General features: G+C 46.0%; 3 protein-coding genes across 3 annotated transcripts; 1 reads left to right on the forward strand and 2 right to left on the reverse strand.

Annotated features, from left to right (window-relative positions):
- Positions 1-1,054: 1,054 nt before the first annotated feature.
- rdog (red dog mine) lies at positions 1,055-8,102 on the reverse strand. The gene is made up of 5 exons (XM_020955595.2): positions 7,557-8,102; positions 5,678-5,908; positions 3,068-5,610; positions 2,063-3,011; positions 1,055-1,788 (listed from the first exon to the last, which is right to left on the reverse strand). The coding sequence occupies exons 1-5, from the start codon at positions 7,634-7,636 to the stop codon at positions 1,458-1,460; spliced, it is 4,134 nt and encodes a 1,377-aa protein (XP_020811254.2). The 5' UTR covers positions 7,637-8,102; the 3' UTR covers positions 1,055-1,457.
- Positions 8,103-8,955: 853 nt separating this feature from the next.
- Positions 8,956-13,188, reverse strand: Rpn2 (Regulatory particle non-ATPase 2). The gene is made up of 4 exons (XM_020955525.2): positions 12,989-13,188; positions 11,939-12,911; positions 10,569-11,876; positions 8,956-9,920 (listed from the first exon to the last, which is right to left on the reverse strand). The coding sequence occupies exons 2-4, from the start codon at positions 12,879-12,881 to the stop codon at positions 9,100-9,102; spliced, it is 3,072 nt and encodes a 1,023-aa protein (XP_020811184.1). The 5' UTR covers positions 12,882-12,911; positions 12,989-13,188; the 3' UTR covers positions 8,956-9,099.
- A 171-nt stretch (positions 13,189-13,359) lies between these two features.
- On the forward strand, positions 13,360-14,744 carry Slbp (Stem-loop binding protein). Its single transcript, XM_020955527.2, has 2 exons — positions 13,360-13,810; positions 13,872-14,744. Exons 1-2 carry the CDS (start codon positions 13,655-13,657, stop codon positions 14,538-14,540), a joined length of 825 nt encoding a protein of 274 aa, XP_020811186.2. The 5' UTR covers positions 13,360-13,654; the 3' UTR covers positions 14,541-14,744.
- The last annotated feature ends 133 nt before the right edge of the window (positions 14,745-14,877 follow it).

The raw sequence follows: 14,877 nt of genomic DNA on the forward strand, positions 1-14,877 counted from the left end.
ATTGCACTAACAAATCTGCATACTGCGTTTGTTGATGTTATTGTCAGTTTTTGACTAAAATCATAAAAACCTGCAAAAAGGTATAAAAACAGACAATTTTTCCCAAAAATCATAGTTTTAAAAACTCATAACTAAGCCAAAAAATCATTAATTGTAATTCGGAAAGCTGATCTATGCTAGTTTTTAGAAGATTAACAAAGCTGCATACTCAGTTTTCCAATTTAAAAAATTCAATTGTTTGAAAAATTTTGGCAATTTTAATGATGTAACCCCTTATAAAATTTTCAATTTTAGGAAAAATGTCAAAAATTTATTTTTGGACCGGACATGGCTAGAACGACTGGGCTGTTGACGCTGATCAAGAATATATATGGTTTATTGGGTCGGAAATGACTCCTTCATTGAGTTTCAAGCTTCTGACTTAAATTATATTCTTCAAAAAGGTATAAAAACAGACCATTTTTTTGAAAAATCAAAGTTTTTCGGACATCATAATTAGGTCGAAATTGCATTAATTTTAATTCGGAAAGTTTTTCTGTGACTAGTTTTTATTGCACTAACAAATCTGCATACTGCGTTTGTTGATGTTATTGTCAGTTTTTGACTAAAATCATAAAAACCTGCAAAAAGGTATAAAAACAGACAATTTGTCCCAAAAATCATAGTTTTAAAAACTCATAACTAAGCCAAAAAATCATTAATTGTAATTCGGAAAGCTGATCTATGCTAGTTTTTAGTAGTTTAATAAATCTGCATACTCAATTTTAAATTTCCAAAAATTGGGATTTTTATCAATGTTTGACAATTTTAACCCCTTTAACACCTTATAAAAAAAAATTTTTAAAAACATACCGAGCCATAGCCAGTAATTAATTTAAATAAAAATATATGTATAACATTGATATTTCAACATTAAATGCGATATTTTGGGATATTCCTGCCCAGCTATTATGTGGGATACACCTTACCTCTCAACGCTTCGCCTTCTGAAAAAAACCCCCTCCAGTTATCTAAGAAAAACAGCGCCCGTAAGCCATAATTAAAAAACAACTCATTTTCGTTTAGTTAATAACTCTCAGGCACTTTATTGAGATTGTACGTATCTTTAGGTATGCTTTATTGTAATCCTACATTAGCTACATGGATTTATTTAAAAAAGTACCTAAATACATTATACTTGTCCTATTTAGATTGATTGAACTTGCTCTCCAGAACTTTGTGCGCTTGCCGATTGAACACTTGATGTACAAAACTTACAAGATACATACTAGTGAAACGGATACAGATACAGTAACAGAAACATTTACATAAATTCGTGGCGATAAACAAGCTAGCTTATAAATGTATATTCCGTAAGTACAAGGCAACAGGTAATTTGTTAGCTTTAAGTACATATTCTGCTTTGTATATAATACTTTCAGTTCATATGCTCTACTTCGATGTTTGAGCAAGTACAGTTATTGACTCTTCTCCTCCAGCGCCAGCGATATGTTCAGATCCTGGGCGGCAGTGTCGTCGTCGTCTCCCAGCAGTTGCTTGCTGTAACTCTGCTCGGCCGCCTGTTGCAGGGCAAAGGCGGTGGCCGCTCCCGTGTTGTCCACCAGTTGACGCAGATAACCACCTGATCGCTGCAGCAGCTCGTAGGGATGTCCCAGCTCTCGGGCCTCCCCTGCATCCATTACCAATACTCGATCGCTGTCCATCACAGTGTGCAACCGATGGGCTATGGTCAGGACGGTGCAGTGTCCGAACTTGGAGCGGATTGTTTGCTGAATAAGCTTGTCGGTTCTGAAAGGAAAATACGTTAATAATTAATTTAAATTAAGAAAGGAAACAATCTTCTCGAACCAAAGTTTCAAAGTTAGTATACCCTTGCAGTTTGCAATTGAATTATAGGATCGAATCGGATATCGATCATAACGCAGTTTAAAATATTAGCATTCTTTGAATCAATATTTATATGTGACAAATTTTTCGATAAAACAATGCTTCGGACTATAATTTGAATACCTTACAAGGCTATAATGAATAACCTTACAATAATATTTACAGTTAAACTTACTCTGGATCCACGTTAGCCGTGGCCTCGTCCATAATAAGGATCTTGTTGTGCCTCAGGATGGCTCTCGCTAGGCAAACGAGCTGCCTCTGGCCCACACTAAAGTTCGAGCCGCCGTCGTACATGCGACAGTTGAGGCCACCAATGAGCGTGGACACATAGGAGCGCAGCTCCACATCACCCAACGCCTTCCACATCTCCTCGTCCGTACGCTCGTCCAGCGGATCCAAGTTGTATCGCAGTGTGCCCGAAAATAGAACCGGATCTTGGGGTATGATGGAGATCTGACTTCGCAGATCGTGCAGACCCAAATGCTCAATGTCCACATCGTCGATCCGGATCATGCCCTCGTTGCAGGCTAAACGGAAGATGGACTGGATGATGGACGATTTGCCGGCACCAGTGCGGCCCACAATTCCGATCTTCTCGCGCGGCTCAATAGTGAAATTGAGGTCCCTCAGCACCGGCGCTTCCTTGGGCGAGTAGCGCAACTTAAAGTTGATGAACTCAATGCGACCCTTGCTTGGCCACTCGGTCTTTGGCTTGAACTTCTCGGGCGTTTCCAGCGGAGCCTCCGGTGGCTGTTCCATATACTCCAGCACACGCTCCACGCTCGTCATTTGATTCTCCAGTTCTGCTGTCTGCCGCATGCCCCACTGGCACATGCCCGTCATCGTGGTGGAGTGCAGGATAGCCAGACCCACATCGCCGCTGTCGAACTCATCCTTAAGCAGCAGGAAACTAAAGGTGACCGCCGCCATATAGGCAATGCACAACAGATCCGACCACAAGGCAAAGGCACGCGTGCACGAGAGGAACAGGAACCAGGCCGAGGTATTGGAGTTTTGATACTCATGGAACTCCTGCTCCAAGGCGCTCTGAGCCTGCAGAGCACGGATAGTGGTGAGGCCCTGGAAGGTTTGGTTGGTCAGCGAGAAGACGGGACTACGTGCTGAAAATGATTAAGAATTATAATATCAATTTAAAATAAAGGATTTTTTAACTCACATATGGACTCAATTCTTTTAACACTTCGGCTGGTGTTGACGTAGAGGTAACGTATTAAACCCAATACGGTGCCAATTATGGCAGCGGGCACCAGCAACCAGTAGTTGGCAATGGCCACTATGATAACCACTCCCGATACATCAATAATGAAGGCCATGCAATCCAGCAGCGTATGCGGCAGATCCGTATCCACAGTCCTTATATCCTTGGAGAAGCGATTCAGTATCCGACCGGAGGAGTTCGTGTTAAAGAAGTACATGCTGGCCCTGGTGATGCCCCTAAAGAGCCGATCGTGCAAATGCAGCGATATGCGCAGGCACATCTTAAAGAAACCAAAGGTGCGGAGGAGATAAACGATCAGCGTGGCTCCCAGTATGGTGGCATAGAAGAGGACCAGTTCCTGTCGAATGCCCGCCTCAATCTTGTCGGCAATCACAGGCGTTATAGATGCATCTGTGGCATTCAAGGCCAGCGTATCATTGGTGGGCATAGGATCACTTTCATTTAGCAAGGCGGTAGTGCCATTAACTGCGATCTTCTCCTCCCAAATGACCCAACGCGACAGGAAGTAGTCCACGCCGGTGAGCATAACGCGGGCGCAGATAAACAGGGAGACAATAAGTCCCAGCAGGAAGGTGCTATCCAGTGCTTTGATGTACGAGGCATAGACATGCATTTTGATGGCTCCCACAGATTGTTGCTCCTGGTTTAGCTCCTCCACCTCCTCGCCCGGCTGCAGCAGCTGCTGATGATGGTGCTCCATGCTCTTCTCCGAATCGCTGCGTGATATCTGACTCTTCAGGCTGTGTGTATCTCCAATGCCGCTTTCATCGTGCAGCGTCTGCTCGAGGAACTGGAACTGCCTCGAACGCTGGAGCTCCTGGTAGCTGCCCTGGGCCAAAATCTTGCCGTTACCCATCAGCAGCAGGTGCTCCACATCGAACAGGTATTGCACTTGATGCGTGACCAGAATCCGAATCTTGTTGGACAAAAAGTCGCGTATACACCGATCAAATATGTGCTTGCCCACATGCGTGTCCACAGCAGAGAGCGGGTCGTCTAGCAAGTAGATATCCGCCTTGCGATAAACAGCTCTGGCTAGGCTGACCCTGGCCTTTTGTCCACCACTCAGGCTCACTCCTCGCTCGCCGACCACTGTCAAGTCTCCGCGGGGTAGCAGCTCCATATCACGCTCGAGACCACAAGCCTTCACCACCTTCTTGTAGCGCCGCTCGTTGTAATCCTCCACGAAGACGATATTGTCGCGGATGGTTCCCTCAAACACCCAGGGCTCCTGAGAGGCATATGATACCTTTCCGTGGACCATGGCCTCGCCCTTATCGATGCCCACCTCGCCGAGCAGAACGTTCAGGAAGCTGGACTTGCCGGCGCCTACGGGTCCAACTACGGCGGTCAGTGTATGATCTGGAATGTCCGTACTAAATTCCTCGATGGCAGTGTTGGCATGACCGTCACATGTGTCCCAGGAAGCCGAGACATTCTTGAGCACCACACATTTTTTGGTCGCTTCTGGGTCATAGTCCCGCAAGCGATTGTGGTGGGGCTTGCCGTTGGAGAGCAGGGAACCGTTTACTTCGACGCTCTTTTGTTTGTCCTCCTTGGTGATCTTGCGCTTATTCTTGGCCGTCTGCTGATTGGCCTCCAGGTTGATGGGAACCTCCGCTCGGTCTCCGTCCAGCAGGAACTCCTTACAGCGCTTGGCAGACACCAAGGCCTCAGCGATAAATGTGATGGACATGGGCCAGAAGGTCACCATCGAATCGTTGAGCATGTTGAAGTACGACGACACGGTATAGACCTTTTGGGCGGTTAGTGGGTCGCCCAGGTAAACGTAGGAGCACAGCGCCAGGAATACGGACAGTGGGGATATCATGGAGGTGCAGCCGAGGGCGGCGTGGATGTAGGCAGTGCCTCGGATAGCCTTCACCTCTTTGAGGCGCACTTCGGCTATGACACGAGCGAAGCTGCGCTCCCACGCATACATCTTGATCACCTGGATGCCCTGGATAATCTCGTTCATCAGCTTAACTCGAAGATCCGTCCGTTCGGCAGTCATCTGTCGATAATACGCTGCCTTTTTGGCTGCCCACGCCTGCAGTGGTATAAAGCTGAGCATGAAGGAGACTCCTATCACAGCGGATATACCGATCTCTCGGTACATGAGGAACCCAATGATTAGTGACTCCATTGGACCCTTCCACGTGTCGTGAAGGAAGCAAAGCGCAACATCGAAGCGACCGAGATCGTTGGACAAAATATTGATGGCTCTGCCGCGCAGGCCGTCGTTGCTACTGCTTTTCGAGACTTGCAGGACCTTGCGGTAGATGAGACCTGACAGGGCGAGCCGCAGCTTGGTGCCCACTTGGAAGATGTAGAAGATGAATGGATGGAAGGTCAGCACCGGCACCAGCATGCATATCACAATTCCAATGGCGTACAGATACGCCGTCTGTTCACTAATCTCTGTTTGATTTACGGCAAAGTAGCCTACGAGGTTACCCAGAAACAGGGGCATGCAGGATCTGCAAAGGAACAGAAACGAATCGGATTAGCAACTTATCTCTGGCTAGAAAGCATATTTCTACGTACTTGCAAACCGTCTCGGCCAGGGAGAAGGCCAATCCCATGGGCACGAATATCTTGCCGTACGCTCGCAATATCATCCTCACAACGCTGGGATCATCACGCTTCAGCTCATCGTCCCACAGTTCGGCGAACTTGTTTGTCACCCGTTCGCTGTCCAGTGTTTTCCTGTGCTGGTACAACTCCTCGTCCGTCAAGGGACCCTTGAGACCTCGCTTAAAAAGATCTCGCATCCACCTGAAAAGAGTTTCCAGTTAGTAATTTTTTCTTGAGATATGAAAAAAATAAAAATAATACGTTCATTAAATATAAAGGTTTGGCCTTATAATTCCTAACTGGGCCTAGTGCATGCTGCAATTGGATAAAAATGTTATAAACTTGAGTCTTTATAAATAAACATCTCTTCTTAAATTAATCGAATAATTCTTAAGAGTTACCTAAGTTAGAAATTGTCGATTCTAATTAATATTTCTCCAAATCTAAGTTTGTTTATACATCATGAACATTTAAGCACTAGCACTTGTAATCTTAAAAGTTTATAATGGCTCTATAATTGCTCCTTGGAACCCTTTTAATTGTCCCGATAGCGTAGGGCAGACAAGGTAAGATTTTCTGGTTGCTAAGACCCAGAAATCTTTTATGATTTCCTGAGGCTTATTTGGGTTTAAACTAAGTAAAGTCTTTGTAATAAGATAACTACGAAAAAATGTGTTGTTTTTTATTGCCATAGGAAAGTCCTCTGATAAAACGAAGACAAAGAATTGCGCACAACAAGTAATATTCTAGGGAATTTCGTCAGACCCACGATCTGCGAAAATGAAAACCCAGACACACTGTGTTTGATTACATATTAATCAAACACTTGTAGTTGAACATACAGTAGAAACTTGTAAAAGGAGGCTTAATTAGGATTGTATTCGCTATACAGTAGTGAGGTTCTTGATTATATCATGAATACCGTGTACTTTGCTTTATCTTTAAGGCAAGTCTTAAAGTAAGGCGTTTACACCATTTGTTATCATATATGTAAATTGTCTTTTAAAGATTAATATAGCTAAATTTTTAAAAAGTTAAAGATAATATTATCTAATATTATTGTATTATTTAAAAATTCTTTATGTGACTGTAAGTTCGTTAGAATTTTAGAAAGTTCAAACCTTTTACAAAATAGACAGCTTATATAAACCCTCAGATGAGGTCTATATTATTACATATTTTTACATTGTTTAAATTTTATCCAACTAATCCTACTGTATTCTTGTGAGAACACCCTAAACAAAGACTTGATTTCTGTGGACTATATCTGCCATGTGACAGTCCCCACTGTGGGATCCTCAAGTCTTTGTTAATGAAATACAATTCCGCCTAATTGTGTGGGGCTCACAACTGAACTGCCCGCCGATAGTGGAGTACGGAGGGATTCCGATTCCAATCTTTGTAGTAAATGTGACATTGTAGTAAAGCGCAGACGAAACGCCAATTCAAATGCTGGGTACTATCGCCCATAAAGCTGAGTTAGACTATGACCGCTCCTATATGTTATATTGGAATAAATCCAGCGATGTGCGTAACCTGGTTGCTATAGGCATTGACATCTAATAAAGGCGGCATCCAATTTAATGGGATGTTCGCTCCATTTCTCATTAGAATGGCGCACTCTTATCTAGCCGCAGTTATCGGACGGACAAGCTAATACGAATCAACTAATTATAGTCGAGCAACTCCGATAAAGAGGCCCAAAAACTGGTACTACTTGCTCGCTCAATATGGCTCGAACACGTGCTACAAGACTATATAATTTACCGTAAATAATGGGGCTCATGACTAACGCAAATAGGGAGGGTTCGCGCACTGGGCGTAAAATGGGGTTTTGGGAAACACTCACCAGAAGCTCCATTGTGAGATCAAGTTTGCCTCGGTGTAGGGATTCTTGGGACGGATGACCTTCCTCCTGGTGCGGTTCATAATGGTGGGATTTTTTGGCAGTTCTGAGTCCGAGATTCACCGTTATTCGCACGCGGGCGGCACTGCACTCGGTTTCTGCTTCCCCTCTCTTTGCTTCTTCTCCTCTCTACCTCTTCTTCGTGAAAATCAATGAAGCAAACACAGCCGGCAACAACAAATCACAGCGATGTTTCTATGTATTTGTTGTGTAGGTCGAGGTCAGGTGCTGCACCGTTACTTGCAGTTTACCGTTTCTGGCGAGAAATTACACAAAGAACTGGCTGCTAATATTTTTGGTATCGTCGTGTTTCGGGTTGTAAGTTGTATACATATAAGCTAATTAATTCGTGGCCTGGCGCAGCCAGACTACTAATTTTGTTGTCAACACACACTACCTATTACACTACTAATATTTACGCGAATATTTTTTACGAAAAGCGGCAGCACAAGCACCGCACGTAGTAACAAAAAAAAACTGAGTGAATGAGAGAGAGCATTCGCTCAGTATTTATACCGTGTGCTGCGGCCAGGGTTGTCACCCTGTCGCACTTTTATGTTTATAACTGTGATTTCGGTGGCGGCACAACAAGTGATAACGCTCTACGTCGGCAAAGGTGTTAAAATTGTGCCACAATAGGTAAAGAACAAGCGTCTCACTAGTTGAATGTTTGTTTTATTCGTCATTTGCGCGTATTTAACACTATGGCAACAAACAAGGGCGCGACCAAGGGGGTTATTCGGTGATCAGATGTTTGTCAAACACATACATATGTACATATACATAAGTAATAGATCAGAATTGACTATCTGTTTATATTTTGCTAAATTTATTCAGTTCTAACATTAAAAGTCTTTATATATTCCATTAGTTTTAATCTATGAACAAAGATTTATTTGGAATAAATTAATTAATTTTGTGATGGCAATTTAAGTAGTATAGTGGTTTTTTTTTCATCCAAAACCATTTTATTTTGTATCAAAAAGCAACAAAGCTATAAAAAATCAATGCATTTCGAACACAATAATAAGGTCTGGATTATCTGTGGGGCTACAGTTCCCCTTTGACCCCCTAAACGCGCCCTTGTTTCTCTCCAAAGAGAGAGAAGAAACAGTGTCCAAGATAATACAAATCGAGAACGCACCAATTGCCGACCGTTGTGAAATCGTATACATATTTATTTATGTTTGGAGCAAACTTTCAGCATATGGCGAAACAATCTCGCTTGATCGAAAGCTCTCCTCCGCCAAGATAAGTCTGAGAGGCTGGCGCCCGCGACAGAGGCGGCGTCGCAGCTAATCCCAAGAGCGGGGAATCCATAAACCAAAGTACGCACGCCTTGTTTACATCACAAACGATGAACATTTTTATTTGGATTATAATTAGCGTTAGGGGTTAGCGTTGTGGTTTCACGTGAAAAGTATGCAAGGGTTTGAAAATCGAACTGTTTCTCTTTCACTTAGATTATGACGAAAAGCATGCCCATTTAGTCCTCGATGTACTCGAAGGGCTCTGGCGGCTCCGGCTCCTTCTCCTCGTCATTCATCGGGCCGAAGGCGGCCACGGGTTCCACGAGCTCTTGATCCTCGGCCTTACCGGTGTGCTGGAACACTATGATGCCGCCAATGGTTACCTCTTTTAGGGGCTCATACGACTGACCATCGATGACACTGAGGACCTTCAGCTGCTGGCGGAGAACGCGGGCGGGATTCTGCAGGATCTCAGAGGTGGGCTCGGGTTCCTTTTTCTCCTTCTTGTCCTTCTCTTTCTCCTTCTCCTTCTCCTTTTCCTTGTCGCTTGTCGCCGTCGCCTCCTTGTCCTCGTCCTTTTTCTTTTCCTTCTCCTCCTTCTTCTTGGGCTTCTCATCTGTCGCCATCTTTTCGTCGGTCTTGGCCTCATCCTCTTTCTTGGCCGCTGAAGTTTGACCCTCCTTGCTATCCTCGTCCACATCCATCTTCTCATCCTCTTTCTTGTCGGCATTCTCGCGTCTCTTCTGGCGGGCGGCAATGGAGAGAACGGCGGTGGCCACCTTTTCGCGCTCCTCGCTCTTCTTCTCCTCTAGAGGAGCGGGATAGGCGTACAGTGAGGGCTTGGCCGCCGACTTGTACTCCATTTTGGGCATCTTCAGATCCGAGTTCAAGCCAATGACACACGTGGGCGTAAAGGCCAGCGAAAGGGTGTGGGCGAGAGGGAACCAGTACCAGTACTGGGTAAAGGCCAGCATACCGACCACGGCTTGAAGATTGGTGTGTCCTGTCCGGGATTGCAGCGAAAGGGTGGCATTCCGGCCGGCAGCATCGATAATGCCTAGAAAATTTTAATAAAAAGGAGGGTATAATTAGGGGAATCTATTTGGCCAGAGGCAACGGGGACTCCTCATGATTATGTTGGGTGTATTTTTATGAAATGAATAATGAATCATTTTTAAATTCCAACTAAAACGGTTTGAAAATAAAAACAACTGGCAAGCATATTTTAGTCAACGGTTATCTTATCGCTGCATTTACGTTAAACCTAAGAAAATTTCATACAAAATAAAGAATTTGTGAGTTTCCAATGCTCTTTTACTTTTATGTCAAGCATTTCGTTCTAGTTTGATCAGTGATTATTTTGTTTAGTTTTACAAGAAAATAATGAATAAATGTATTATCAGTGTGATGATCGCGTTAATATATATATATATATATTAACTGTGGGAAATATTTATGTATTATACTAATGCAGAAGAGGAGGTATTATAATTTTACTCAGAAGTTTGGAAAGCCGTGAAGGAGTCATTTCCGACCCCATAAATCAAATATATTCTTTGTATCCTTTCCTGTTTTAGTTAAGACATTTTTTAAAACTTATAATTTTGAAATATTTGGTACGATATTTGTATCAAATGAGACGCTTTCCTTCTATCCATTTCTCATAGTTTTTCCCTAATTTAATAACCAACAAAAACACACTTACCCTGAGCCAGAATAGCGCCATACTTGGCCATAACATCTTCGTGCTTGTTGCTGATAACCTCGGCGTATAGTTGGCGGAAGAAGGTGGTCTTGGGACAGCTCTGGTCCGTGTGCTGGATCAAGATCATGGCCGACGCGATCAGAGCGCCCTGCCGTACAAAGTTGACTGGATCGAACTTTACCATTGGCTCCAGGAGAGCTATGGCCTCGCGCAATCCTGTGCCGGCACAGGCAATGCCCAGCGCCATGGCGGCGCCATAACGAACATGCGGATTGTAGGACTCAGCCAGCAGACTCACTACCGAGGGACACTGCTCCGGGGTGCGGAACAAGATGAACCCAATAGCGGTGACGGCAGCGCGACGCACATCATCGTTCACGTCAGAAACGGCCACGTGGAGCAGCTTACGAATGGCCTTATTGCTACCAGTTCCATTGTACGCCATGGCAATGGTGTACATGCCCGAGCGACGCAGGACGGGATCCTTGTCGGTGGACAGACTGGTCACCAGCGGGTCAGCCTCCTCCAGTCGCGAAAACATGGTTAGGGAGATGCCAACGGCCAGGCCGCGCAAAATCTTCTCGTGTTGCGTCTCCTGCGCATACGACACCATGTCCTCGATGGCCTGGGCGTTCTTGGAACCCAACATCACCATTCCCATTGCAATGCCAGCTGCCTCACCTGTGACGGCATCGTCCTGGTAGAGGTTGAACTTGAGCTGCTCGTACAGGTCCTGCCGATGAGTGCCCATACCGGCGAGACCCAGTCCCAGACAGCCGCCATGGCGCACATTCTCGTTCTGGGCATCCTTAAGCTGCTGCAGCAGATAATCTATAATATTTGCTCCGTGATTTGCATGAATCAGGCCCAGGGCGTACAGGGCACCGCCCTCGGAGTAGCCCGAGCTCGGGCCGGCCTCCTTTGGCAGGTAGCTCTGCATCAGTGCGAGCGATTCCTTTTCGTGGCCTCGATGGATAACGCCCAGCGAGGCGGTGGCCGTCAGCTTGGCCCAATTCGTTGCCCTGGCCAGCCAGTCGAGATTGTCGCGCAGGAACTGATCGGAGGTGGTGCCGCTGTGCATGAAGGCGTTTGCAATAACCGTCGCCGTGTGGCAGATAGACACACGGACGGCCTCCTTGGTGCCGCGCAGCACCTGCAAATCGGCGTGATTGCTGCGGATGAGGAACTGCAGCTGCAAGTCGATGGACACCTCGCCGGAAAGAATGGAGATAAGTTTCTCTATGTTCTTCTGATGCAGCTTCTCCACCTCGTTAAGGGAGTCAATGGTGCGCTCAACCTTAACATCAGCTGTGGGCATAAATCCAATGGTAAGGCAAAGACATAAGATTGGATGTGAAACACCAGCCTACCTTCTTTTTCCTCTGTGATATCTTCCTCCGACTTGGCCTTGTCCTCTTCCGTCTTAGCGCCGTTCTCGGAACTTGTGCCTTGCGGCTTGAAGGTGCTGGGCAGGGCGGTGGGAATGGGGGCGGTGTCCTTGAGGGCCTGCAGCACATTGCCAAGGAACTCCTGCGTGGCGGACTCGTACAGATCGAAGGCGATCTGGTAGGCCATCAGATTGTTCGTCTCCACGGACGAGCGGGTTAGAGTGTCTAGCATCTCAGCCACAGCCAGTGGATCCTCCAGAAAGATCAAGCACTGGCACATATTCACGTAGTCGGGGACGCCCAAGTCGCGGTACAGGCCGACCAGACAGCGCAGCACCTGGTTGCGGAAGCCCCGGTTCTGTATCAGCGACATGGTCACATTGTAGGCATAGGCCAGCATGCCGCGCACGTCGTCCGACTTCATGATGGACACCTCGAAGATGTCCATGCGGCGCGTCTCCAGCGCAATGCCCAAGGCCTGGCGGAACTGATTGTCGTCCAGGCAGCGCTGAATCATGCGGTTAACAATGCCCTCCAGCCGCTCGTCCACAATGGTGGCGTCCTTCGGATTCTCAATGAACTCAACGCGCTGGGCAATATAGAAGTCGATGCACTTGGCAATGATCGTCTCCGTGTACTCATTCCGTGCGTTCACATCGAACAGATCGCCAGCTCCCAGGGCATAGGTTAAGGCGTCCTCGAAGGAGCCGAGGTGATAGAACACCTTGGAGGCCACCATGCCAGCCAGCTTGTTCTCCGGGAAGCTGCGGTCCTCGTGCAGCATCTCGATCTTCTCAATGGACTCGGAGATCTCGGGCCAGAACTCGTCCACGATGTTATCGAGCTTCTTCAGCGCAAAAACCTTCAAGTCCGGCATCGGCTCATCGAGTAGGGAAATTATCCCCGCGGCGGATGTAAGGCTCATTTTAAGCTGCTTTGTTTCCACTCACAGGTTCTACAAATGTGTGTTTGACGAATGTTTAGCTGGCACTCCGATCGAGTTGTCAATAATTTCATTTAATGCGTACTAACCAACAATTGTGCACCGTTTCAATTTCAATTTTTTTTATGCCGAAAAATGCAAAATCATTCGAATTACTTTTTTGTTAGTGTGGTAGTTTTTTAGTGTGGCAGTTATTTAACATTTTTGCATCGCACACGTCTAGAAAACCATTTTACACGTTTACAGAAACGTGGGGTCGAATTCTCATATTTAGCGTAGAATTTTCTACAGAATTCTATATTTTTCTGCTCACTCTGAAATGATTTTTAACATTTTACATTTTACACATCATGTCGAATATGAAATTCGTAACATTTACTGTAAATTAACAGAAGAAAATATATATTTAAAATATCGAATTGTACCGAAAAAAGTTTTTTGGTGATTTTGATCATTTTTTCTGGTCACTCCGAACACATTTTACACCTTACATGTGTATATATACATTTTACACGTTTACTTATTCATGGCTCGTTTGCGGAAGTGTTGGAAATGGTCACAATGTAGCTAGACTGGATTAGATTTAGCTATTTTTACGAAATAAATAAAAGTATAAAAAATATTTAATTTCATGGCCACACTGATCCGACTGCATCACAACAAAAAACGCGCGAAGTCCGGACACAAAAAAACAACATCCTCGCAGCGACCAGCATCCTCCAGAGAAACACTTGCAACACCAACACAGTACAAAGATGCTCTGCGAGGACCAGCCAATGTCCGTGGAAAACACGCCGATAAAGGGCTCCGTCAGCCTGAATTCCTCGGCGTCCTCCATCTCGATCGATGTGAAGCCCCAGATGCAGAGTTGGGCCCAGGAGGTCCGGGCGGAGTTCGGCCACAGTGATGAGGTGAGAGATAGATGCATCATCTTGACAGAACTATTGTTAAATAGATTACGTTAATTCACAGGCCTCCAGCTCCCTTAATAGCAGCGCCGCCAGCTGCGGTTCTTTGATAAAAAAGGAGTCGGTCGAGGTGAAACAGGAGACCGCAGAGGGGGCCACAGACCGTGAGATGGCGTTCGAGTTCCTGGACGGCGTCAATGAGGAGAAATTCGAGCGACTGGTCAAGGAGGAGAAGCTGAAGACGCCGTACAAGCGCCGCCATTCGCAAACGCCGCCCAGCAACGAAGAGAACAGCCGCTCGAACAGTCCGAACAGTAGCAGCAACTCCTCAGCCAACGGCGATGCCATGGCTGCCACCGGCAAGGACGGCAATACCCGTCATCGCAACTTTAGGGGCCACAAGGAGGAAAAGCGCGTGCGCCACAATAGCTACACATCCTCCACCTCATCTTCGTCGTCGTACACCGAGGCCGATCCCGCCGTACTCGCCCGCCGCCAGAAGCAGATAGACTATGGCAAGAACACAGCGGCCTACGAGCGCTATGTGGAGATGGTGCCAAAGGCGGAGCGCGGCCGCGAGCATCCGCGCACACCTAACAAATACGGAAAGTACAGCCGCCGGGCCTTCGATGGCCTGGTGAAGATCTGGCGCAAGAGTCTCCATTTCTACGATCCACCCACTCAGCCCAGACGTGGCGAGGGAAACAACGACTCCGACTCTGATTCGGACTAGGATCTTATTTTCCGGGGCCGGGCTAAATGTTAAAAAAGAAAGGGGATCTATACCTGCTTACTAAGTATCTTTCTAAGTACAAAAATGTAGCTAAACCTAAAAATTATGAATCAAACGCGCATTTTTAAGTTACAAGAGTCGTGTGCGGAGAGAATATTGTTACCACAGATGTTTCGTTGAATAAAAAATGGCGCCTTTACCAGATCTTGTGCGTTTCGCTTCTTGGCTACCTGAGGAGAGAGGTCCTTGCGTCTTTTCAGGTTTTTCTTAAATTAGGAAAACCCGGCGAATTTCCACAGGGGGCGGGGCTGTCCATTTTTAATGTGTGCTTGTTGGA

Source organism: Drosophila serrata, unplaced genomic scaffold (assembly GCF_035046125.1).
Source record: "Drosophila serrata isolate PLE 108 unplaced genomic scaffold, ASM3504612v1 contig_382, whole genome shotgun sequence".
NCBI classification, from domain to species: domain Eukaryota; kingdom Metazoa; phylum Arthropoda; class Insecta; order Diptera; family Drosophilidae; genus Drosophila; species Drosophila serrata.